This window comes from Erythrolamprus reginae, chromosome 6 (genome assembly GCF_031021105.1).
Source record: "Erythrolamprus reginae isolate rEryReg1 chromosome 6, rEryReg1.hap1, whole genome shotgun sequence".
Classification (NCBI taxonomy): Eukaryota; Metazoa; Chordata; class Lepidosauria; order Squamata; family Dipsadidae; genus Erythrolamprus; species Erythrolamprus reginae.
Genome location: NC_091955.1, coordinates 72,534,325 through 72,561,710, shown reverse-complemented (window position 1 = coordinate 72,561,710; position 27,386 = coordinate 72,534,325). Strand labels below are relative to the sequence as shown.

General features: G+C 40.1%; 2 protein-coding genes across 3 annotated transcripts in view; one reads left to right on the top strand and one right to left on the bottom strand.

Moving 5' to 3' along the window:
* Nucleotides 1-19,003, top strand: part of PWP1 (PWP1 homolog, endonuclein) — a 26,680-nt gene extending 7,677 nt beyond the window's left edge. The window contains exons 8-15 of the mRNA XM_070756232.1: nucleotides 99-169; nucleotides 3,142-3,238; nucleotides 7,766-7,827; nucleotides 9,602-9,713; nucleotides 11,733-11,823; nucleotides 15,319-15,440; nucleotides 16,277-16,382; nucleotides 17,154-19,003. Coding sequence (XP_070612333.1) covers nucleotides 99-169; nucleotides 3,142-3,238; nucleotides 7,766-7,827; nucleotides 9,602-9,713; nucleotides 11,733-11,823; nucleotides 15,319-15,440; nucleotides 16,277-16,382; nucleotides 17,154-17,263 — 771 coding nt within the window. The 3' untranslated portion in view covers nucleotides 17,264-19,003. The remainder of the gene's footprint in view (nucleotides 1-98; nucleotides 170-3,141; nucleotides 3,239-7,765; nucleotides 7,828-9,601; nucleotides 9,714-11,732; nucleotides 11,824-15,318; nucleotides 15,441-16,276; nucleotides 16,383-17,153) is intronic.
* Nucleotides 18,645-27,386, bottom strand: part of PRDM4 (PR/SET domain 4) — a 21,611-nt gene continuing 12,869 nt past the window's right edge. The window contains exons 7-12 of one of the 2 annotated variants that reach the window (XM_070756229.1): nucleotides 27,041-27,159; nucleotides 25,834-25,919; nucleotides 23,794-23,921; nucleotides 21,674-21,988; nucleotides 20,649-20,817; nucleotides 18,645-19,556 (exon numbers count right to left, since the gene is read on the bottom strand). In XM_070756229.1, the coding sequence (XP_070612330.1) occupies nucleotides 19,244-19,556; nucleotides 20,649-20,817; nucleotides 21,674-21,988; nucleotides 23,794-23,921; nucleotides 25,834-25,919; nucleotides 27,041-27,159 (1,130 nt within the window). In that variant the 3' untranslated portion in view covers nucleotides 18,645-19,243. The remainder of the gene's footprint in view (nucleotides 19,557-20,648; nucleotides 20,818-21,673; nucleotides 21,989-23,793; nucleotides 23,922-25,833; nucleotides 25,920-27,040; nucleotides 27,160-27,386) is intronic. The other variant, XM_070756230.1, reaches the window with a different exon arrangement.

Sequence of the window (27,386 nt, the reverse complement as noted above, 5' to 3'; positions counted from 1 at the left end):
TTTCACGTTTGGAAACCTGTGCAAGGGTTATAGCATTAACATGCTTTTATTATTATATTTAGAAACTCTAAAAAGTTCTTAATCTTTTTTACATGAAGAATTTATCCAAAGAAGACCACCAGGGGCATACTGATGCAGTGCTTGATCTTTCATGGAATAAACATCTCAGGTAAAAATATATATTTAACGATAAATTTTTGTGAATGATGTTTTTAAAAAATATTTCTATAGCTCACAGTGAAAGTAATGCACAGTTGAGTTTCATTACATCGAAGTAAGTCATAATTATAGATATCTGTAGGACAATTGCCATAGATAGTGCAATTTGGTCTTTATTTCATCATCTTCATCTTTGTGAAGACCTATTTTTGAAATACGCTTTTGACTTATGCAGACTTATTAATTTATGTGGCTTAATTTTATTAGGAAGCCACAAAATTTGATGCTAGGGCATATTTCTCAACCTTGGCTTAAAGGCAATCATTGCATATTTCAAAAATACAGTTCTAAATACTTGTTAAGACTTACATATCTTTGCTGCTGAATGTAACCAAGGCTTCATGTGCAAACATAAACACATACCATATTTTTTGGAGTATATGACGCATCTCTCTCCCCTCCCCTGCTAAAAGCGGGTGGAAATGTTACTGCTCAAAAAAATAATGGGGAAAACTTAAAAAAACAGAATATAACTTCAAGTAAATCAAACTTCTGTGAAATCAAACTGTCCACTTAGGAAGCAACACTGATTGACAGTCAATTTCACCTGCTATTGTGCAAATGGAATAGCTGTACAAATGAAATATTCAATGAGAATATTTCATTCACTCAGATCTAGGATGTGTTATTTGAGTGTTCCCTTTATTTTTTTGAGCAGTATACATCAAATAGAGCCATTTTTGGTCTCCCAGAGCTTTGCCCCACATCCCATTTTTCGCAAAAACGAGGCACGCAAAGGATTTGGGAGGCTTGCAGAGTACTCCTGAGGGCCGAGGAGGACAAAAAAAAATTTCTTACTTTCTTTTTCTAAATCTTAGTATGTCTTATACACTTGTGCGTCTTAGTCCAAAAAATATGTATATTTACAGTATCCGTGTATACAATTTTGAAATAAGTATGGTCCTTGTATTATTTATTTTATGAATAAATGGTGAAATGTGCAAATGTGAAGCATGATCTTCAGGGAGATATGTAAGCAGTTAAACGGAGCTGGTTTGGGACCGCCCAGCTCTCTATGAGTCTCAGAAACTTTGACTTTCCTTGTCATAGTGATATTTTGTGTTACACAGAATCTTGAAGCGGGTTGTGCCTCAACTCAAAAGGAATTTTTGAAGACTCTGCAGAAAAATAATTGAGATTTATCAGGCCAGAAAAAGGCTGTAAACTTCACGGGCCAGTTGGACATATTTTAAAGTAAAGATTTGGGGCAACATTTAATTTTCCTAAGAGGTATCAGGCTGCAGACCAGGAGTTGGGAGCCCCTGACCTATAGGCTTCTCTTTATCTTGGTTGAAATAAATGATTTCAGGAAAACACTTCGGCAAAATCCAGATTCATACAAGCCAAGTGTAGCAAAGTGAAAGCATTGGCTCACAAAAACAGATGTGGAATCAGTGGCTCACAAGAAGTTTGATTTTTGTCTCAAGTTTACAAAAAAATGATTTTATAGGCTTCTCAAGTAATTTTCTATAGGCAGATGAATTAAAAATGAAACTCTTCAAGCTACAGGCAATTTGTTACATTAGTGAAGCAAGTGAGAATTCACTCTGGATGAGAGGCTTATGCAGGACAGTATCATGCCATCCATGTATCAGTTGAAACCAAGCACGTCATGTTATCCCAGATTATCTCCGGGACCGCCTTCTGCCGCACGAATCCCAGCGACCAGTTAGGTCCCACAGAGTGGGCCTTCTCCAGGTCCCGTCAACTAAACAATGTCGTTTGGCGGAACCTAGGGGAAGAGCCTTCTCTGTGGTGGCCCCGGTCCTCTGGAACCAACTCCCGCCAGAGATTAGAATAGCTCCCACCCTTCTTGCCTTTCGTAAATTCCTTAAAACCCACCTCTGCCGTCAGGCATGGGGGGACTGAGATATTCTTTCCCCCTAGGCTTTTACAATTTATGTATGGTATGTATGTATGATTGGTTTTTAAAATAAGGGTTTTTAGCTGTTTTAGTATTGGATTGTCACATGTTGTTTTTACCATTGTTGTTAGCCGCCCCGAGTCTACGGAGAGGGGCGGCATACAAATCCAATAAATGAATGAATGAATGAATGAATGCTGAAAGAGAATCCAAATATACATATAATATAGTCTGGAGGACAGAAGGAAAAGGGGGGACATGATCGAAACATTTAAATATGTTAAAGGGTTAAATAAGGTTCAGGAGGGAAGTGTTTTTAATAGGAAAGTGAACACAAGAACAAGGGGACACAATCTGAAGTTAGTTGGGGGAATGATCAAAGTTTTTGCAGCTAAAAATGATGCAGCAAGTTATGGAATCTAAAGTGGCAGTGGATTACATTGGCACAACTTCATTTGTAACATGAGTCACCAATCCTAGGGATAGTTTTTCATTCGATGGGATCATTTGAAGCAGTGGTCAAATCTATTTATCTTCCCTATCAATATGGAAGTGCATACTTTGCGCATGTGCAGAGGGTTAAAAAAGAAAATGGCATGTGGGCGGAGCCTGAACTACAGGACGTCACCACTGCCAGTATGCCAAACCGGGCTGAACCGATAGCATTTTAGAATGCTAAAATAGAAATATATATATAGAAATCCAAATAATAAATTTCACGCCTGATTTGAAGGTTTAATCACAATCCATAGCAAGAAGATGCAAAATGTCAAAAAATTTCAAAGAGAACAAATCCTTTTTCAGGAACTGGTTATTTACCTTTTATTTAATAATTTAATTCATTGGGCAATTTATCTCGCAATTGAAACGAAAACGTCTGGGCAGTTATAAAGTCATTAGTTTTTATTTAAAAACAATAATCTCTCTCTTTTTTTCTGTGTTAGCAACACTCTTGTTTCAGGTATTCATCTCTTCTTTGGACGAAGGGTAAAACATGACTTGATCTAAAACCTGCCATTGACGCTGTTTGCAAATTAATATGTGCTTGTTTCTTATAGATCTGTCTTGGCAAGTGCCTCAGCTGACCATTCTGTAATTCTTTGGGACATGTCCAGAGGCACAACAGCAGCAACACTTTCTCTTCACACAGACAAGGTATGTTGATAATTCTAAAAACATATCCAAATTCATCTATTGCAGCAAAATGATAAGATAATCTGGCACAGTAGGATATCATACAGATGTACTGCAACAAATGCAATTTTGGTTTTTTTTCTCTACTTTTTTTTGGTAAAATATATTAAAAAAATTCATTCAGAGAGTTTATATCTATTCTACTTGCCAGTAGAAAATTAGCTTCTCATTTTCCTTTCCCTGGAAGAGTTTCATAACTTCAGTGTTAATTTCAGGAACATCATCTTCCTATGTAATGTATAAACCATATAAGCAAAACTATTTTAAGTTATTTTAATCTGTTTGGGATTTTTGAAGAAATCTTTATATTCCCTCAGATGGTCCTTATTGTTTAATAAGCTATGGGGGGAAAGAGACTGGGGATCTGAGAGCCTTACTAACTGAGAATTTACCAACCAACAAATCGTTGCCATGCTATTGTGCAATTCATCTGTGTACATGGAGATATCTCTGCAATCTGGAGGACAGAAGGGAAAGGGGGGACATGATTGAAACATTTAAATATGTTAAAGGGTTAAATAAGGTCCAGGAGGGAAGTGTTTTTAATAGGAAAGTGAACACAAGAACAAGGGAGCACAATCTGAGGTTAGTTGGGGGAATGATCAGAAGCAACGTGAGAATATATTATTTTACTGAAAGGGTAGAAGATGCTTGGAACAAACTTCCAGCAGATGGAAGTTAAACTGCAGTTTAATGTTTCCAAATGTAAAATAATGCACTTGGGGAAAAGGAATCCTCAATCTGAATATCGCATTGGCAGTTCTGTGTTAGCAAAAACTTCAGAAGAGAAGGATTTAGGGGTAGTGATTTCTGACAGTCTCAAAATGGGTGAGCAGTGTGGTCGGGCAGTAGGAAAAGCAAGTAGGATGCTTGGCTGCATAGCTAGAGGCATAACAAGCAGGAAGAGGGAGATTGTGATCCCCTTATATAGAGCTCTGGTGAGACCACATTTGGAATACTGTGTTCAGTTCTGGAGACCTCACCTACAAAAAGATATTGACAAAATTGAACGGGTCCAAAGACAGGCTACAAGAATGGTGGAAGGTCTTAAGCATAAAACGTATCAGGAAAGACTTAATGAACTCAATCTGTATAGTCTGGAGGACAGAAGGAAAAGGGGGGACATGATCGAAACATTTAAATATGTTAAAGGGTTAAATAAGGTTCAGGAGGGAAGTGTTTTTAATAGGAAAGTGAACATAAGAACAAGGGGACACAATCTGAAGTTAGTTGGGGGAATGATCAAAAGCAACGTGAGAAAATATTATTTCACTGAAAGAGTAGTAGATCCTTGGAACAAAGTTCCAGCAGACGTGGTTGGTAAATCCACAGTAACTGAATTTAAACATGCCTGGGATAAACATATATCCATCCTAAGATAAAATACAGGAAAATAGTATAAGGGCAGACTAGATGGACCCTGAGGTCTTTTTCTGCCGTCAATCTTCTGTTTCAAATTTTAATCTGGAAGCACAGAGTCTAACACAATGGGGGCACTGGAAGTCCATTGCTATACTAACAATGTAACACCCTTCAGAGTTTTCTGTCAGTTTTTGGCTACACCTGAGACTTCTTAACATAGGCTCAGGGTTCTAGCTACAAAGTTTCCGGTTCTCTTGGTTGGCTGTTACAGTGGTGTAGGGTTTCCTTCGCAGTGACTTTGTAGTGCTTGTGTAAACAACCTTGGGGTCTCTAGTACACCAGAGAGCAACCGGTGAGGCACATTGTTGCCTGCCCATTCTAAGGATGTGTTCTACCACCACAACTGGGCTCTGATAATCGGAGACTCAATGCTGGTGGTCTTTGTGAACCTTGAGGCTGGAGACACAGTCTTGCCAATGGATGCCAAGAATGGAACATTTATTTATTTATTTATTTATTTATTAGATATGTATGCCGCCCCTTTCCGTGGACTCGGGGCGGCTCACAACACAATAAAACAATTAAGAACAAATCTAATAATATACAATTTAGAATTTAAAATAGTTAAAAAACCCCATTTTTAAGCAGACATACCTACAAACATACCATACATAAATTATATAGGCCCGGGGGAGATATCTCAGTTCCCCCATGCCTGACGACAAAGGTAGGTTTTGAGGAGTTTACGAAAGGCAAGGAGGGTAGGGGCGCTGGTTCCAGAGAGTCGGGGCCGCCACAGAGAAGGCTCTTCCCCTGGGGCCCGCCAAACGACATTGTTTAGTTGACGGGACCTGGAGAAGGCCGACTCTGTGGGACCTAATCGGTCGCTGGGATTTGTGCAGCAGAAGGCGGTCTCGGAGATATTCTGGTCCGATGCCATGAAGGAGCATATATGTGAAATTTCAAATACTGTTTGGTGTTTGGTTCAGTAGACCCTATAGGAGTGAAAGGATAACCACAACTCTGTAGATTTGTAGGGGTTTGTAGAGATATGGACATTGTATAGTTTGAGCGTTGTAATTACCTCGTTTTCCTCCAAAATAAGACATCTCCTGATAATAACCCCAATCAGGCTTTTGAGTGCATGGCAATAAGGCCCACCACTTATCTCAGGGTTCAAAAAATATATAAGACAGGGTCTTATTTTCGGGGAAACACATTACACAGCCATCCCAGAACCTTGTTAAATGTGATACTTGTAAATACATAAATAACTAAAATAGAGTTGGACTTCAGATGTAAAAACAGCTCCTTTTTGCCTCTAGGCCCAACCCAGGGCCATTTCAAGGCAATTAATTTATTCATAGCCAACAAACTATGTTCTGTACGTATCACATGTTTTCGCTGAATTTTTAAAATTAAATTAATTCTCTGCCTTACAAGGCAGAATCCCGAGGATCAAATCCCAGTAAGAGTGTGGCTAGCTGATGAGGCCAGAACAAGGCCGAAATAGCGCTATCCTAGTCTCCCTTAATTTTAAAAATTCAGCAAAAATATGTGATACATACAGAACATAGTTTGTTGGTTATGAATAAATTAACTGCCTTGAAATGGCCCTGGCTTGGGCCTACAGGCAAAAAGGAGCAGTGACGTTACTTCAGTATACCAGAGTGATCCAACAGAATATATATATACAGTGGTACCTCGGTACTCGAACGCTTTGGTTCTCGTACATTTCGGATAACGAACAAAATTTCCGGCCAAAATTTGCTTCGGTATCTGAACAAAAATTCAGATACCGAACAGCCAGAGAAAATTTTGTTCATTATCCGGCAGCTTCGGGGGGCTGAGGAGCTCTATAAGAGCTCCAAGCTGCAGGAAGGGTGGGGGCTGCTACAATCCCACTCCTTTCTGCTCCTTTCCTTTCCTCAATGCTTCCTCTTATTACCTGTAAGCAGCTGCAAAACTTCCTCCCTCCCGGCGGCTGCAACGGCTTCCCTTCGAGGAACAACAGCGCCGGGAACGTCACGTGATGAAGGGAAGCCGCCAGAGCCATCTCAGCAGTTGCCGCCGCTCCAGCAGCTTCCCTTCTCTTCAGCCCCTTTAAGCTGCCAGAATTGCAGCAGCCCCCACCCTTCCTGCAGCTTGGAGTACCGAATTTATTTATCCCATTGGAAATAAAGAAAATAGATTTAATTGGTTCCCAGCGAGTTAACAGGGGCTGTGAACCAATTAAATCCATTTCCATTATTTCCTATGGGATAAATAAATTCGGTACTCGACCAAATCGGTTCTCAACCACACTTCTGGAACGAATTGTGGTCGAGTACCGAGGTACCACTGTATATATCTACGAAAACACACACACACACATATACATATACAAAAACACTAACTATCTATCTAGCTATCCATCCATCCATCTATCATCTATATCAAAGCAAATCTGGGTTCAAAACTCAATTTAAATCGCTTTTGAATTCTAGGAGACCAAATGATCAAGTACTAAGAAGGATGAAGCTTTTTATCCACCCTATTAAAAGAGTTCTAATAGGCAGCTTTAGGGATTAAAAAACTGCATTTGTGATTCTCCCGCCCCCAATATTGCCACAATTTATTATTCATTATCTCCATTATGTATAGATTTAGCGGTATTAAAGGCCTAGTTTGATGAGCCAAGTAAATCTATAGAGAAAATTTCTCTTAAATTTTAGATTTAACTCTGCCTAATTTTGTGAGAGGTTATGCAATCACAGCCCAGTGGGAGAAATTAATGTCAACTCCTAGTTAACATAATTATTCAAATAAGATTTGATCTTCGTTTTCCACGGCTATTACTTTAGATGTTTGCATTCTAGTGAAATGAGCTCTCTAGAAATAACATTTAATTATAAACGTTCAAACCAATTAACATTTCCAGACATTTTGTTCTACATAATGAAGTTTTAGCTAACACCAATTTCACATGCTGATGATGGCTGTATGCTACTCTGCCGTAAATAGATTGTTGAACACTTCTTTCTGTTTCTGAAAAAAAAGTATAATAGGAATTATTTAAAATCATGTACGCTGTAAAGCTACCATTTTGATGCAAATATATTTCAAATCTCATCTTGTTATTTTTAGGTGCAAACACTGCAGTTTCATCCATTTGAAACACAGACTCTCATTTCTGGCTCTTATGACAAGTAAGAACAAGCTTGTTTTATTGTTTCTATCACACTATAAAAGTAGTCCCAAAGGTGTTTTTTCAAGAGGCAACTGGACTTTCTTGTTTTTCTTTGAAGACATATTTGCTTCTCATCCAAGAAGCTTCTTCAACTCTGACAGGACAGTGGGAAATGGAAGGATTTATACTCCTTGCAGAGAGCTGGTCACTTGCATTCTTTTAGTGAAGGGTTTGTTATTTGATTTGATTTTGATTTTGATTTGATTTGATTTGATTTGATTTGATTTGTATGCCGCTCCTCTCCAAGGACTCGGGGCGGCTCACAGCATATACCAAAAAACATAACAATACCATTTTTCCAATAAATATACTAAAAAGATTCTTAAAAATTCTAACTTTAAAACATTCATTTCCATTCATTCAATAAATCACACTAAGGACATTCATTGGACAGGGGGAAGATTTAATGTCCCCAGGCCTGGTGGCAAAGATGTGTTTTTAAACTCTTTCAGAAGGTAAGGAGGGTGGGGGCAGTGCAAATCTCCGAGGGGGGGGGGGGAGAAGCTGATTCCAGAGAGCCGGGGCCCCCACAGAGAAGGCTCTTCCCCTCAGCCCCGCCAGGGTTATTTGTGTCTTCAAAGAAAAACCAGAAAGTCCAATTGTCTCTTGAAAAAAGCACTTTTGGGACAATCATGACCGAGAATCTTCATAGATATACAGTAAAAGTAGAGGTAATATGTAAACCATAGGATGGCAGAGATAAATAATGAAATGTAATACAGGTAGTCCTCAGAGTCTTTTATGTCAAACCCCCCCCCTCCAAAAAAAGATAATGACCATTGATGGCCACCACCCCGATCATGTGACAGCATTTTAAGCACTCACTCTGCATTATGGCCATGTGCAGTGTCCTGTAGTCACAAGATCACAATTTACATCATTTTTGCCAAAACCTAGTGTTTGCTTCATTTTTAGGAAAAAGTCCCAGATCAAACAATGGGTTTGGTTTACTTTCCCCATTTCTGTTTAACCACAATAGAAAATATCAGGAAAATGGGGGTGGTTACATGGGTGACTCATTGGGACCTATGGCCGTAATAAGTAGGTTTTATTACAGTTGTAAATCAAGGACTACCTATATTTCCTTCATAAGGTATTTGAGACAGATAATACTTTGTTAATGGTGTCTTCTTTAAAGAATATACACTGCTAAAAAAAAATAAAGGAACACTTAAACAATACAATAAAACTCCAAGTAAATCCAACTTCTGTGAAATCAAACTGTCCACTTAGGAAGCAACACTGATTGACAATCAATTTCACATGCTGTTGTGTACATTCAACTTTGTACAAAACAAAGTATTCCATGAGAATATTTCATTCATTCAGATCTAGGATGTGTTGTTCGAGTGTTCCCTTTATTTTTTTTGAGTACTGTAGTACATATTATAATTTTGGTATGATTTATTGAAATGCTTCTCTGAGTATTCTCAACGGGAATGGTCAACCTGATTTTAGCATCAGATTACATTAGCTTCCTATGCATACTTAATTAGAAACAAGACCATTTGAAGCCAGTAATTCCATTTAATAGCTTGCATTCGCTATTTATTACTTTGATAACCAATGAGATTGCTGTGACTTTTACTAATGACTCAGCTGGAGTAGGAGTATTTTATTTGGTTAGAAATAAATGACCGCTCTTTCTCATGGATAAATCCATTTTAGTTTATAATGTTTTTTTTAAAAAAAATGATGCCAAATTTGAATAAATATTTATTGATGTTTTTCAGATCAGCCGTTTTATATGACTGCAGAAGTCCACAGGACAACCATAGAACCTGGAGATTCAGTGGACAAGTTGAAAGGGTGACCTGGAATCATTTTTCACCTCAACACTTCTTAGTAAGTACAATAGTTCTTTGCGTTTTGTCTTATCTATTTGTATACATTTATGCAGGCTGTGCAGCCTTTCAATTCAATTTGTTGTGTGGTATCCAGAGTCACATTTATTTATTTTATTTATTTATTTATTAGATTGGTATGCCGTCCCTCTCCAAAGACTCGGGGCGCCTAACAACAATATAAAAAGACAATGTAAACAAATCTAATATTAAAAACAATCTAAAAAATCCCAACTTAAAAAACCACTCATACATACAAGCATACCATGTATAAATTCTATAAGCCTAGGGGGAAGAGAAATTTCAATTCCCCCATGCCTGACCACAGAGGTGAGTTTTAAGGAGCTTGCAAAAGGAAAGGAGGGTGGGGGCAACTCTGATATGGGAGTTGGTTCCAGAGGGTCGGGGCCGCCACAGAGAAGGCTCTTCTCCTGGGTCCCACCAAACGACATTGTCGGAGGAGACCAACTCTGTGGGACCTAACCGGTCGCTGGGATTCATGCGGCAGAAGGCGGTCTCATAGATACCCTGGTCCGGTGCCATGAAGGGCTTTATAGGTGATGACCAACACTTTGAATTGTGACCGGAAACTGATCAGCAACCAATGCAGACTGCGGAGTGTTGGAATAAGATGGGCATATTTAGAAAAGCCCATGATTGCTCTCGCAGCTGCATTCTGCATGATCTGAAGTTTCCGAACACTCTTCAAAGGTAGCCCTATGTAGAGAGTGTTACAGTAGTCGAACCTCGAGGTGATGAGGGCATGAGTGACTGTGAGCAGTGACCCCCAGTCCAAATAGGGCCGCAACTGGTGCACCAGGCGAACCTGGGCAAACGCCCCCCTCGTCACAGCTGAAAGATGTTTCTCTAATGTGAGCTGTGGATCGAGGAGGACGCCCAAGTTGCGGACCCTCTCCGAGGGGGTCAATAATTCCCCCCCCCCAGGTTGATGGACGGACAGATGGAATTGTCCTTGGTAGGCAAAACCCACAGCCACTCCGTCTTATCCGGGTTGAGTTTGAGTCTGTTGACACCCATCCAGGCCCCAACAGCCTCCAGACACCGGCACATCACTTCCACTGCTTCGTTGACTGGACATGGGGTGGAGATGTAAAGCTGGGTATCGTCAGCATACTGATGATACCTCACCCCATGCCCTTGGATGATCTCACCCAGAGGTTTCATGTAGATATTAAATACTTTGGTAATGTACAGTGAAGTCTGAAATTTACTCAAATATGGCAATTTATGCTGCCGTAGATAACAGATCATTCTGATATGTTGCTTGTTATCAAATCAAGAATAACGGTACCTGCGTTGCTGGAGTTGGCCACCAAACATCCAACTGCTTGTTCTGTGTGCAATCTTGTCCAACTTTGGTACCATCCTTTCAGCTTCCAGAATTCTCTACAATGGCCCTTCTGGCTGGATGATTGAGTTCTGGGATTCCAAGTCCATATCTGTTAGCATGCAGCATGAAAAAGGGGGAATAGAATGGTCCATGAAGGTTAATTTGCATACTGGTATATAATCTGTTTTGGCAGTTGGAAGGGAGAATTCTTTTCATTTGTATGCTGGTTGGTGAATCTGCATCACAGAAAGATGTATTCTCTTAACGTTGCAATTTCGTGAGGGAATATACATATAATGTTCATAGATGGAATATTTAGGATTAGGATAGGATCTAAATGAAGTACAAGAACTGTGTATATATGTTATTACTTGAGAAGAGAAATACAATTCTGCTGTCAAATTGTTATTTGTGAGAAACATGAAACAAGTTCCATCAAGAAGAAGAAATAAAACAAAATTATATTGGAATCAGTGTATTTATGTGCCCAATATACATTGTGTTGGACAATTCTGCTATGATAATACTCTGCTAAGTGAAGTGAAGAAGATAACTTAAAAACATAAATTTCAAAGAAAGCTAACAATATCTCCGAAAGATCATCAGATTGAGAAAGGTGGCCTGCCTGTTGATTTTGTTTTTAAAATCTCTGGACATAATTTGTTGTAGGCAAGCACGGAAGATGGATTTGTGTACTGTCTTGATGCTCGTTCTCATAAACCAGTCTTCACAGTGAAAGCTCATGATGAAGAAGTATCTGGTAAGCATTTTTCAGGATCCTAGGGATATCCCATTCTAGTCAGATATTTTATATAGTTACCTTATATCATATTTTTGAGGCAAATTTACATTTGCCATTCTACAGGGCACAAAGAGCTTGATTGGATTGGATTGGATTGGATTTGTATGCCGCCCCTCTCCGTAGACTCAGGGCGGCTAACAACAGTAGTAAACTACATATGACAATCCAATATAAACAGTTAAAAACCCTTATTGTAAAACCAAACATACATACAGACATACCATGCATTAAAATTGTAAAGGCCTAGGGGGAAAGAGTATCTCAATTCCCCCATACCTGTCGGCAGAGGTGGGTTTTAAGAAGCTTACGAAAGGCAAGGAGGGTGGGAGCAATTCTAATCTCTGGGGGGAGTTGGTTCCAGAGGGTCGGGGCTGCCACAGAGAAGGCTCTTTCCCTGGGTCCCGCCAAGCGACATTGTTTAGTTGACGGGACCCGGAGAAGGCCCACTCTGTGGGACCTAACTGGTTGCTGGGATTCGTGCAGCAGAAGGCGGTCCCTGAGATAGTCTGGTCCGGTTCCATGAAGGGCTTTATAGGTCATAACCAACACTTTGAATTGTGACCGGAAACTGATCGGCAACCAATGCAGACTGCAGAGTGTTGGAGTAACATGGGCATATTTGGGAAAGCCCATGATTGCTCTCGCAGCTGCATTCTGCACGACCTGAAGTTTCCGAACATTTTTCAAAGGTAGCCCCATGTAGAGAGCATTACAGTAGTCGAGCCTTGAGGTGATGAGGGCATGTGTGACTGTGAGCAGTGACTCCCGGTCCAAATAGAGCCACAACATTATTTGGTTGGATCCTAGGGTTAGTTAACCCTTTGAGAGATAGTTTGTTCTGCTGTCCTTTAAGGAGACATTGTCTTGCCCTCTCCTCAAGCAGCCATTCCTGGAAGCTGCCATGGTGGACTGTTTCCATCCAGTATCTAGCTTCCTTTTTCTAGAGAAGATTGTGAAGAAATGTGATTGTGCAGCAGCTTCTTTGTGCCATGGATAAAGTTGATTATCTGATCCCTTTCAGTCAGTACTCAGACTTTGGCCATTGACTAGAGATGGCATTGGCCCACTTCTGAATTATCTCTTACGTGGCAGCAGGACAAGGGAAGTGCATAAGTTCTTGCTCTCCTTGACTTCTTGGCAACCTTTGATATCATCAACTGCGGTATCCTTCTGGGTTTTTATTTTATTTATTCATTTGCCCAATACACAAATACATAGGAAGAAAAATAGACATGCGATAATATAAAAGAGGGTGAAAGTGAACTTAGAGGAGAGGATATATGAAAGGAAGAGAATATATATGATAGGTGAAAGAAAGGAAAGACAATTGGACAGGGGACGAAAGGCACACCAGTGCACTTATGTACGCCCCTTACTGACCTCTTAGGTCAATCGTGGAGAGTCTAAGGGAGAAATGTTGGAGGTTAGGGGTTGACACAATTGAGTCCGGTAATGAGTTCCACGCTTCGATAACTCGATTGTTGAATTGTTGGGTTGGTGTTGATTGGGAGAGGAGAGGATCTGTGTGTTTAACGGCTTGGTACTCACTTCATTTCTATTTAACACCTAAATAATATCACTGGGTGAGATCATTCATTGCCATAGTGTCATCAGTACGCTGATGATATCCATATCTCTGTCCTTGGCAAACTCAACAGTACTACTAATGCCTTATTCCAGTGTCTGAAGGTGACAATGTCCTTGGGGAACAATAGGCTTCAGTTGAACAAGATTTAGCAACATTATTTTGGGTCTCCTCGATTTGGAACTTTATCACCTTTGGTTCTGAATGGGGCCGTGATACTCCAGAGAGACCCTGTGTTTAATCTGGGGCTCCTTCTATAACCACAACTTCTGCCTGAGAAGCAGGTTACAGTCATATCTAGGAGGACCTTTGCTCAGCTTTGTAATGTGCCCCAGTTTTGCCTGTTCCTAGACTATAAGCCTTTGCTTAGTCACTCATGCTCTGCTCATCTACAAACTGGATTCTATTAACTCGGTGCTGCCCTTGTAGATTATCTGGAAGCTTCAACTGTTGCAGAGTGCAGCTGGATGTATAGTTACACCCACCTATCCCACCCCCTGGCACTCTGGGAAGGTGAACATTATACATTTATTCTGCAAGGTTACACTGATTGCCAGTTTGTTTTAGTTTAAATTTTGGGTGTTGCTTTTCATCTTTAAAGCCCTGCACTGCAAGTTATTTGATGGACCGCCTCTCTCTGATTGTAGCAACCAAACCCGTCGTATCAAGCAGGAGCGATATGCTTCGGGTGTCGTCAGCAAATAAATTCCACCTGGCAAGACCCAGATGATGTGTCTTTCCTACTGTGGGTTCTGCCCTCTGGAACATCATTCTCCCTGATATGAGGTTGGCCCCAACCCTGTCTCACTTTCCAAAAGGCCCTTAATACTTTCCATTGATTTTGGAATCCCATAATGAGCCTGCAAGATAATAATGTAATGTCAGCTGAATGTTGTTCTTACATATTCTTGGTTTTGTAATTTGGAGTGTGTGCGTATTATATTTCATGAGCCGAGTGACTATATGTTGTGGTTAGCTCTGGCCCAGCTCCTGCCCCAAGGAATGTGCAGGTGGATGTGGGGGAAACATCCACATGCCGCAGGCCTGTTTTGCTCCCGATGTAATCTGCCGACGAAGCCTCCTCTGACCAAGGAACTGTGAGTGACAGGGAAGAGGGGAGTTTGGCAGACAGCCCAGGAGGAGATCAATCATCTGTATCATCCTTGGATTCTGAACAAGAATTAATGACACATCCACACATGCATAGAGTGATGCATAGAAGACAACAACTAAATGATTATTACAAGAGAAAATGAGGCCACCTGTGGTTGGGTGGGGCTGCTGTAATTAGTGAGCTTGGTGTTTTAGCCTCACGGCAGTTTATCTGATTCACTGTTTTGTCAAGATCGTGGTTTTTGTGCTGTTCAAGATTGTGTGGGGACTCTCTGGAATTTAGAATTGGACTGAATTTCCCAGTTATTGGGTGAGCAATTGGATTGCATTTAACCTGTGCCTTGTGTGTACCAGAAAATCCCTTTGACATTTAAAAAGGGAGCTGTTTCTGTTTTTTTGTTTATAAAAACTTTTGGGTTTTCCTTTTATCGTGTGGTGTGTGTCTTCCTGGACTAATTACCCTGTAATTACGGGCGGTTGAAACAAGCTGGCAGAACACTATATAAATCTAATAATCTAAATGGAATTACTTCTTGCTTTTGGGTATTTTTGACAAATGAAATACTGTATTTGTAAGTATCTTTATCTTTACTAATGGCAATGGAGGAAGATATATTTCAGTTGGCATTACTGCACCATAGAAATGGGGTGCCTTTAAATCATAGATCCGGCTTAGCCTGAAAGTACGAGCTCTGAGCAGAGTGTTCTTCTGTCTTCCTGAATTAATACTAAAAACACCTCTTTCTGTTTTCCAGGACTACAGTTAAGTAGCCAAATCAAAGGATGTCTTGTCACAACATCTTCTGATAAATCTGTGAAAATTTGGGACATCCTGGGAAACAAGCCTTCTTTAGTCTACACCAGAGATATGAAAATGGTAATTTTAGTCTTTTTTCTGCAGCTGTACCTATAGAGCCTTATTTTTGGGGAGTGAGTGCAGAACAAAACTGGTGGGAATCCTGGTTTGTTTTAAGAATTGTGAATTACTAAATATTGTGTATAATATTTATGCTGAGTATGCCAATTATATTAATATTTACATGAAACAAATAGCTTGCATTTTATGAACTGTATTTCTACTAATACATAAAGCAGTGCCGGGGTTCAATTTTTTTTTACTATCGGCTATGGGAATAGCGTGGCTTGGTGGGTACAGCTGGGGAAGGATACTGCAAAATCCACATTTATTTATTATTTATTCATTCAATTTTTATGCCGCCCTTCTCCTTAGACTCAGCGCGGCTTACAACATGTTAGCAATAGCACTTTTTTTAACAGAGCTAAGCTATTGCCCCCACAATCCGGGTCCTCATTTTACCCACCTTAGAAGGATGGAAGGCTGAGTCAACCTTGAGCCGGTGATGAGATTTGAACCGCTGACCTTCATATCTACAAGTCAGCTTCAGTGACCTGCAGTACAGCACTCTACCTGCTGCGCCACCCTGGCTCATCAGCTGGGACTCGGGAGCCAAAGAATAGATGGTAGCGGGGGCAGTCAGAGGTGGTATTTACTAGTTCTCCGAACTATTCAAAATTTCCACTACCGGTTCTCCAGAACCGGTCAGAACCTACTATCATTTCTGCCATAAAGTCTAAAGACGTTGGACGTGTACAATCTCTGCTTGATTTTAATTCATTGATTTGAATTAGAAATGTGTTAAAGTGCAATCAAGTCAGCAGAAAATCAGAAGAGAATGTGTCTTCTGCCCACAGGGTGCCCTGTTTTGTGCTGCTTGCTGCCCAGACCAGCCGTTCGTTTATGCCTTCGGAGGAGAAAGGCAAGGACTACAACTCTGGGATATAAGCACAATTTCCACAGGTGACTGTTCTCCTTCATTTTCCAGTTCAAAAGAAAAGGATTTAGGGGTAGTGATTTCTGACAGTCTCAAAATGGGTGAACAGTGCAGTCAGGCGGTAGGGAAAGCAAGTAGGATGCTTGGCTGCATAGCTAGAGGTATAACAAGCAGGAAGAGGGAGATTATGATCCCACTATATAGAATGCTGGTGAGACCACATTTGGAATACTGTGTTCAGTTCTGGAGACCTCACCTACAAAAAGATATTGACAAAATTGAACGGGTCCAAAGACGGGCTACAAGAATGGTGGAAGGTCTTAAGCATAAAACGTATCAGGAAAGACTTAATGAACTCAATCTGTATAGTCTGGAGGACAGAAGGAAAAGGGGGGACATGATCGAAACATTTAAATATATTAAAGGGTTAAATAAGGTCCAGGAGGGAAGTGTTTTTAATAGGAAAGTGAACACAAGAACAAGGGGACACAATCTGAAGTTAGTTGGGGGAAAGATCAAAAGCAACATGAGAAAATATTATTTTACTGAAAGAGTAGTAGATCCTTGGAACAAACTTCCAGCAGATGTGGTAGATAAATCCACAGTAACTGAATTTAAACATGCCTGGGATAAACATATATCCATCCTAAGATAAAATACAGAAAATAGTATAAGGGCAGACTAGATGGACCATGAGGTCTTTTTCTGCCGTCAGACTTCTATGTTTCTAGTTATATAATCCTAATAATTCTTCTTTAAAATTAGAGTTTTTAACCTCTCTCTTTTTGGCATTACAGTGAATGATGTTTTTGGAACTCGACAGAGGCTAACAGTTACCACATCAACATCTGAAGCAAGCAATTCCGCTAATAGCAGTAGTAGCTGTGGAGTTGTAATGGAATCATGAAATAAGCTTATATGTTTTTTTTAATTAAAATTCTAAGTAAATCTTTTTTTAACCGGCTTTTAAGGTCATGTTACCATGAAATTCGGCCTTGATCTTAAAAAATTTCTGAGGTGTTAAACAGATAGAACCTCCCAGAGACCAATTAGAGCATACTGAGTTGGCCTCCTCCGGGTACTGTCAGCTAAACAATGCAGGTTGGCGGGGCCGCAGGGGAGGGCCTTCTCTGTTGCTGCCCTGGACCATAGGTCTGTATGGCCCCCACCCTGCTGGCTTTTCATAAGGCCACAAAGACCTGGCTATGCCGGCAATCTTGGGGGCTCTAAATTAACCCCTAGCTTGTCCATGCATATGAATCTGTATGAATGACTAGTACGTTTGTTGCCGAACTGTTTTAAGTTTTAATTAGGATTTTAGGAATTAGTTCGTTTTTTTCTTGACTTCTTTTTATTGTTATTGTTACTTGTAATTTACACTGTTGTAAGCTGCTCTGAGTCCTTCGGGATTGGGCGGCAAAGAAGTCAAATTAAAAAAATAAATAAAATAAAATAGAAATTCGAATATGCCAAAACACAAACGCACTAGCAATAATATAACAAATTCATCTTTATACATTTGTATTAAGAAAGATAAAGTCAGGCATTTTGCTGCACGTAACATCCTTTAGCATTGGCTATCTGGTTTAAAAGCTACTATTTAAAAACCAGTTTTCTGAGAATCTAAAAGAAGCTATATTGTGGAAGGTTTAAAATGTGTTATTAACCAGGATTGGGTATCTGAAAGTCACTCAGAAAGTGACTGCTCAAGGTCACCCATCTGGCTTTGTGCCCAAAGTGAATTGGAATTCATGGTCTCCCAGTTTCTGGTGCTTTAATTACACAATGGCTCTCATCTCTTTGATTCAGACCATTAATTTAATATACAGTAGTACTTTTACTTACGAACTTAATTCGTTCTGTGACCAGGTTCTTAAGTAGAAAAGTTTATAAGAAGCAATTTTCCCATAGGAATCAATGTAAAAGCAAATAATGTGTGCGATTGGGGAAATCACAGGGAGGGTGGCAGCCCTGTTTCCTCCCAGGATATTCCTAGAGGCACCACGGAGACTTCTCTCTGCCTTTTTTGGTTACAGTTTCAGAGGCTCAGGTTTGTAAGAGGAAAATGGTCCTTGAGAAGAGGCAAAAAATCTTGAACACCTGGTTCTTATCTAGAAAAGTCCGTAAGTAGAGCCACCACTGTACTTCTACCTATCAATGTCAGCATACTTAATATTGGCTGAAGATCATAATGTATAGATAAACAAATGGTTTAATAAAGCAAAAATGCTTTACAATGTCTACATACTGGGGGGAAACTCAAAGGAGGGAAAAAAACAGTACACACATTAAAAAGCAGTATTTTAATTTTCTGTAACAAAACAAATCTTAATGATACCTTCATTCCATAAATATATTAGCAGCAGAATTTCCCTTTCAAAATAAGTGGTTATCAGTTGCAGTATAGACAAAGTTACATGAATAACCTTTGTGTGTAAAATTCATGCTAAAACTAAGCTTGCATTTCAAACACAAGCATTAGCATGCCTTATTCTGATTCCCCTACTATATGTTTGTTTTCTAATTATCTCGCTCAGTTGTCAACAAATGAGCAAATAATTCATTGATATACAACAAATATCAATTTAATGAACTAAGTTAAGCTACAAACTTTTTTCCAATAAACACTTTACTGTAATGAAAAAAATTTGGTTTGTGCATACTTTCACATTAAGTATATCTTTTAACAGAGACAGCCGATGCCGTTTCCGCTGTATCCATCATGCATCAACCAAGTCTCCAATGATACCGTTTTAATAGATGAACATAATAATTATATTGTTTTTAATGTCCCTGACAATCGCTCTGAAAATTGATGAGCCATTTTCATTGTAGATGAGAATTTGGCCACTGAGTATAAGTTTAAACAATGATTTTAAGAATCGTCTTATTTGTGACAAGAAAGTGTATCAACTGTCACATACATGGTGGTTCTGAGTTGACAATTTTCATCTGTTGTAGAATTTATCAATAATTCTTCCTCTGAAGAATCTTCCTCCTCTTCTTCTTGGGCTAAGAGACTAGAGGTTGGTCCTTTACAAATTTTTAGATGGCGAGTAAGGTGGTATTTTGTTAAATAAGCCTTGGAACACTTTTCACACACATAATCCCTTTTTCCTTCATGAGAGTTTAAATGTTTCTTTAGGTGATTTGTCCTTAGGAATAGCTTCTCGCATTGTGGACATTTGATTTGACGTTCTCTAAACAGGGATGGGTATGGAAAAGAGAGAGAACATTTTACTCATAGGAACACAAAAAGCAATTTTTTTAATATTTGAGCATTTTTTTGAATACGGAGGGTTGTGAGACATAGATTCCTCACAGTTGTTCTAATTGTAGATTTCCCATTTACCATACCGAAAACCACACTTTTTCACGCATAAAGCTTTGCCATCATCAACACAATCAACATTCCATGGGAAATAATCTAGATGTTCAACCTCGCATTCTTAGAATTTCAGTGTTAAGTGTTTCATCTGGGAAGAAATCCTATCTTTTGTTCCAAATAACAATCTCATATATGCAGTAGTCAACATTGATCTCTACCATCATGGGTTGGGTTTCATATGCTTTTTTTAAATAAGAGAATTAAATTATTATTATTATTTATTGGATTTGCATGCCGCCCCTCTCCGCAGACTCGGGGCGGCTAACAACAATGATAAAAAACAACATGTAACAATGCAATTTAATAAACAACTAAAAACCCTTATTATAAAAACCAAACATACACACAAACATACCATTCATAACTTGTAATGGCCTAGGGGAAGGAATATCCTAACTCCCCCATGCCTGGCGACAAAGGTGGGTCTTGAGTAATTTGCGAAAGACAAGGAGGGTGGGGGCCGTTCTAATCTCTCGGGGGAGTTGATTCCAGAGGGCCGGGGCCACCACAGAGAAGGCTCTTCCCCTAGGGCCCGCCAAGCGACATTGGTTGATGGGACCCGGAGAAGGCCAACTTTGTGGGACCTTATCGGGCGCTGGGATTCGTGAGGTAGAAGGCGGTTCCGGATGTATTCTGGCCCAATGCCATGTAGGGCTTTAAAGGTCATTACCAACACTTTGAATTGTGACCGGAAACCGATCGGCAGCCAGTGCAGGCCGTGGAGTGTAAATACCAGTTTATCAGCCTCCATCTTGACACTAGTCACCATAATATCTTTTTCTTCTGCTAAATCTGAGTTTCTTCTGAGAACTATCCTATCACTATCATAAGTCTTTTAAATATGGACCTTTTTAGTTTGCAGGCAATAAATTAAATAATTTGGAATGTCTCCTAAATGACTCACTGTGTATGGGTGAGCACATGTTGCTTGAGATCTTGACGACGCATAAATAGTTTATCACAATAATCACATTTCAGATTTTTTTCTCCTGTATGGATAACCATATGTGTCTCTAGGTGTGCCTTCTGAGTAAAAGATTTTTCACAAAGTACACAGCGATAGTTTTTTTGACCTGAAAAGAAGACATAAAGATTTACACAAGATTATTTCACTCCATCTCACCCATAGAACAGTAAATATAGATTGAAATTCCAACTATCCATATGTTTGATATTATATTATAGTAAGACTATACAATAGATTTTAGTGCTACAAGTAACTAATGGCATGGAATATGCATGAATTTTATGTTCTGCTACAGATAACAAATTACACACAGCTCCCCAATTTTCCCAAGTTGCTTTTCTAAAATTGCTAAGGATTCTATGCTCTTTGTTAGACCGTTTTAATGTCATGCTTCTTTAGCTGTTTATCTCTAGCAAAAAGACAAAGCATAAAGATATTCCGGGTGATAGTCACTTAAAAATTTGGGAGCTCCCATCCAAAATCAAAATCCAATTGCTCTCTAAAATATTGTAGGGGTGGCACAGCAGGTAGAGTGCTGTACTGCAGGCCACTGAAGCTGACTGTAGATCTGAAGGTCAGCGGTTCAAATCTCATCACTGGGTCAAGGTTGACTCAGCCTTCCATCCTTCCGAGGTGGGTAAAATGAGGACCCGGATTGTGGGGGCAATAGCCTAGCTCTGTGAAAAAGTGCTATTGCTAACATGTTGTAAGCCGCCCTGAGTCTAAGAAAAAGGGCAGCATAAAAATCGAATGAATGAATGAATAAATGAATGAATAAATGAACGAACAAATAAATAAATAAAATAAATAAGTATGTCACATGTATGCAAATAACAAGGGAACAGAATATTACATTCTGAGAAGGAAGAAACAAGACCAGTCTTCATTCTGATAAAATAGTGCAATCGGTTCTAAATATTTGTTTGGAAAAAGAACTTTAAATGTTGATCTTCCTCACTTACCTGTATGAATTTTAAGATGGGTCCGCAGATTGCTGGGATCACTGAAGGCCTTGCTACAGAAATCACACTTGTGTGGCTTCATACCTATGTGCCCCATGAAGTGAACATGGAGCTTAGAAGGCGATATAAAAGCTTGAGGGCACATAGAGCATTTCCATTTCCTTTCCTTACTGTGTCCTGATCCAGGGGTACTGCTGTGTCCCTGACTGGGGAAGTGGCTGTGGAGATGACTACTCAGGTGGACCTTAAACTCTACATAGGAGGCACATTCTTTTCCACAGTGACAAGTATGCACATCAGGATGCTCAGGAACGCCTTTAAGAGAGGTAATTAGTTTATGATGCAACAGAAAGCATGAAGCCCCCAAATAAATCGGAAGGTAACAAAAAGCATTATGAATTTAAAAGGCATAAGCTTCAATCTTGTATTTTGTTGAAATATGAAGAAGAGGAATAGTTTATTATTATTTTTATTTATTAGATTTGTATGACGCCCCTCTCCGGAGACTCGGAGCGGCTTACAACAATACATAATACAAATCTAATGGTTAAAAAAAAGACAGTTTAAAACCCTTATTATAAAAACAGTCATGCATCCCAGACAAACCATACATAAAATGAAACTGCCCGGGGGAATCAATTCCCCCATACCTGACGGCAGAGGTGGGTTTTAAGGAGTTTATGAAAGGCAAGGAGGGTGGGGGCAGTTCTGATCTCCAGAGGGAGTTGGTTCCAGAGGGTCGGGGCCGCCACAAAGTAGGCTCTTACCCTGGGCCCCGCCAGATGACATTGTTTCGTCGACGGGACCCCGAGAAGGTCAACTCTGTTGGACCTAACCGGTCGCTGGGATTTGTGTGGCAGAAGGTGGCCCCGGAGATATTCTGGTCCAATGACATGAAGGAGCATATATGTGAAATTTCTTCATAGGGCTTCATAGGTCATAACCAACACTTTGAATTGTGACCGGAAACTAATTGGACAATGCAGACTGCGGAGTGTTGGTGTGACATGGGCATACCTAGGGAAGCCCATGATTGCTCTCGCAGCTGCATTCTGCACGATCTGTAGTTTCTGAACACTCTTCAAAGGTAGCCCCATGTAGAGAGCATTACAGTAGTCGAACCTCAAGGGGATGAGGGCATGAGTGACTGTGAGCAGTGACCCCCAGTCCAGGTAGGGCCGCAACTGGTGCACCAGGCGAACCTGGGCAAACGCCCCCCTTCGCCACAGCCGAAATATGGTTCTCTAATGTTAGCTGTGGATCAAGGAGGACGCCCAAGTTGCGAACCCTCTCTGAGGGGGTCAATAATTCCCCCACCCCCAGGGTAATGGACAGACAGATGGAATTGTCCTTGGGAGGCAAAACCCACAGCCACTCCGTCTTATCAGGGTTGAGTTTGAGTCTGTTGACACCCATCCAGACCCTAACAGCCTCCAGGCACTGGCACATCACTTCCACTGCTTCGTTGATTGGACATGGGGTAGAGATGTACAAGAGGGTATCATCGGCGTATTGATAATACCTCTCCCCATGCCCTTGGATGATCTCACCCAGCAGTTTCATGTAGATATTAAATAGCAGGGTGGAGAGGACCCCTGAGGCACCCCACAAGGGAGAAAACTAGAGGTCGACCTCTGACCCCCCACTAACACCGACTGCAATTGACCGGAGAAGTAGGAGAACCACTGAAGGACAGCCTCCCACTCCCAACCCCTCCAGCCGGCGCAGAAGGATACCCATCATATCAGATAGAGGAATACATAAATCAGAAGCTTTTATTCATGTCAGATTTAAGCTCCCCACTTGGATCATACTTCCAGAAGTAATTTGCAGTATGGTCAATGTTTCAGGCCTGGGAACTATAGACTAAAACATTCCTAACAGTCAGAACAGTTAAGCAGTAGAACAGCTTGCCTCCAGAAGTTCTGAACACCCCAACACTGGAAGTTTTTAAGCAAATGTTGGATAACCATCTGTCTCTAGTAGTGTAGGGATTCCTGCCTAAGCAGGCGTTTGGATTAGAAAACCTCCAAGGTCCCTTCCAACTCTGTTGTTGTTGTTGTTGTTGTTGTTGTTATTTGGGAAATGCCATATTTGGAAAGCCTAAATTAACCACTTACCAAGCTGCCCGGCATAGTCACGACTATAGTAAAAAAGGAGCTCCTGGTCTGGAGGAATGTCCCGTGAGGTGCAGAAGTATATCTTTCCATCATGAGGGTAGGCTACCAGATTCTGTTCTTCCCGGTCCCTATTTCACAGAGGGGAAAATCTTTTAAATGTTATCATCTGTATGATTTTTATCCCAAATATCCCTAAATCATTTAATATTCTTCACTGAAACCGAATGCTAAAACAATTTGCAGCAACATCACTGAACTTAACTAAACTGATGCTTTTGTAGTGTGGTGCTGGAGAAAACTGCTGAGAACATTTGAACCGTAAGAACCAAACAGGAAGCAAAGCCGTACTGCAGACTGAGAGCAGTAACACTGAAACAAAAATATTCTGGACATGTAACGTGGCAGCAAGAGTCATTGGAGAAGACTCTGAAAAAGAAGCCGAAAGAAGGCAAAGTGGCTAGATGCTATCAATTCAATTCAATTCAATTCAATTCCCTAATTACATAAGCACAAGGTTGTAAGAATTCACAGCAGTTATCACAGAGTGTCCTGAAACTAGGTCCTTTGGCCAGCTGATTTTCGTCCTTGGGGAATGCCGTTTTTTTTTTAAAAAAAATTTATTTTTCATACAAATATAGTATTGTGGTATGTTTAACATAATATAAGTATAAGGTAGAGATAGAAAAGACAAATAGACATTAGAACAGGGACGGTAGGAACGAAGGTGCAATTATGCACGCCCTTCAGAGTCTTCAGAGAAGCTTCCCTGATACCCCAGAGTGTGAAAAATGGCCCAACAGGCAAACCACAAGTTTGGAAATATGGCCTTTCAGTTTGCCCATTGCGCAGTTTCTCGCACTCCGGGCTTCAAGAAGTTTCCCTGAAGCCTCCAGAATGTGAAAAATAGCACAATGGGCAAACCAGAAGTCTGTTTTTTCCAAATGTTGGGTTTGCCCATTTGCCCGTTTTTTCACTGTCCCAGGCTTCAGTGCGGCCTGGGCACATGTGCAGAGGTGGGTTGGGTTGTGCACATGTGTAGCGGGAAGGAATGGGTGTGGGCACAGGCATGCATGCTAGCGTGCCCACCCCCCACCCCCTTTTGGCACACGAACCAAAAACGATTCGCCATCACTGGACTAAAAGACCCCCAAGTTGTCTTCCAGTTCTACAGGTCTATGAGCCAATCATCCTAGCTGCAAAAAAATTCTACTGAAATGGCTCCAGATAAGTTGCTAAATTAAGAAACTATCATGAAGATATATATTAAGAAGATGCATTTTTTCTAATTATAATGCATTCAATTTATCGAATGATCTAACAAAACAGTAATGCAAACTCATGCTGAATCAGCATCACAAAACATCTGACTGTTAATCCAATCCAATAGTAGATTTTGTTGAACTATAAAATGATCTTTCTTAACACTACTCCAGAGAACTAGTTTGGTGTAATGGTTAAAGGCATCAGGCTAGAAAGACCATGAGTTGTATTCCCACTTTGGGCTTGAAACCAGCTGGGTCAGTTACTTCCTCTCAGCCCTAAAAAGCAAGTTATGGCAAACCACTTCTGAAAATTTTGCCAAGAAAACTGCAGGCAGTCACTAGAAGTCAGTGTTGACTTCAATGCAATTAAAATCAAGAAACCTCAAGTCCAGAATTTTTTCCCTCCTTCTTATGACCCTATGGTCCTTTAATTCGGGGTAAAGTTGGGGCAACTGGATGGAGCCGAGTATTTATTAGCCAGATGCCCTTCCTGATGCCTACATGGAGTTTTCAGCAGATATTTTTTCTCTGCGCCCTAAGACAGAAAACATCGGTCGCTACCTAGGATTGAACTCTCAACCTTTGAGTGCGAGGCCACCACGTTCATCACTAGACCACCACGCCATTCATTCCGAATCCAGAAAATTGAGGAATACATATTTTAAAAAGACAGTATTATGTTATAAAAATATCTACTGAGATGTAATAGGATTATCATGTAATTACTTAGAAATCTTTGTTGATGGTTTTTGTTGTTGTAGTTTTATCCTTTTCTCACCTGGCCTTCCGCACAAACATCATCCAGTTACATTCATTTTCATCCGTTGTGATTATGTAGAATTCCAGGACATTATTGTGATACATCTGAAAGAAGATAATCAGAGCCATCTCAGATGGTTAAAAAAAAAATCTTCCTTCAAAGTGAAGAGAGCACCTTAGCAGCTGGGTGAAGTTGTTTTGAGCAGTCATCACTTCCTTCAGGCAAATCATATAAGCACAAAACAGAGGGTAACACTCTCCGCTCACTAACACTTAAAAAAATCAGAGCAATACATTTAGACATTTGGATAAACTTCTGTGCCAGGGGATTATTTATTTAGTAGATAAATAAAGAGCATCCTCTGAAGCCTGGTACTTTGTAATGAGTTAATGGAAGGAGGATACAAGCAGCAAAAACCACAGTGATAAATCTGACTTTGGACTGCAATGTTTTAAATTCCTTGTGTGTCCAATACTTTAAAGCCCTACATGGCATTGGACCAGAGTACCTCTGGAACCGCCTACTACCGCACGAATCCCAGCGGCCGATAAGGTCCCACAGAGTTGGCCTTCTCCGGGTCCCGTCGACTAAACAATGTCGTTTGGCGGGCCCCAGGGGAAGAGCCTTCTCTGTGGCGGCCCCGGCCCTCTGGAATCAACTTCCTCCGGAGATTAGAACTGCCCCCACCCTCCTTGTCTTTCGTAAATTACTCAAGACTCACTTATACCACCAGGCATGGGGGAGTTGAGACACCTTTCCCCCAGGCTTCTTTATATTTTGTTTCATGTTTGGTATGAATGTGCTGTTTGGTTTTTAAATATATGATAGGGTTTTATATGCTTCTTTTAATATTAGATTTGTTTTGCTATAATATTGTTTTTATTGTTGTGAGCCGCCTCGAGTCTTCGGAGAGGGGCGGCATACAAATCTAATAAATAATAATAATAATAATTTGGCCAATAAATCATTCTATTCTATTCCACTATTTTTGGGGAAAGTGGGGGGAGAGAGATAACTGTCTTTGGAAAATATTTTTCTATATAAGAACAGGAGAGTAAATCCATAATCATTTTATTCATAATCATATTTGTCATATTTTGATTTTGATACTTTTATCACTTATTGTAATAAATGCAGTGTTCCAATTTTGTATATGAAGAAGAGCCTAGTGAAAGCAAGTATTTTTTGCCTGGGAAATATTTAAAAGAGTATTGTACAAACTGACCTTCCAAATGTGATTGGCTGCTTTGTCTGTCCAGTCAGCTACTTCTACTGAGTGACTTTGTTGACCAATGAGTGGTCCAAAGCAGGTACGGACAGGAATAGTTTCCCGAGTCCACACTCCTATGAGTAATTAAATTATAGTCCTCTGATTATACTTAATCAAATCCAGTAATAACAAGCAATATAATGTAAGTTTCACTGCTAAGCAAAAACAAAATGGAAATCACATTTTTGTGAGTAAACCTACAAATGATATTGCATTGATCCACTTTATTCTGATTTCAATTCATCTGAGGTGCCTTTAAAATAACTTGTGTAAGTGAGATTGAGATTGGGCATACAAATCT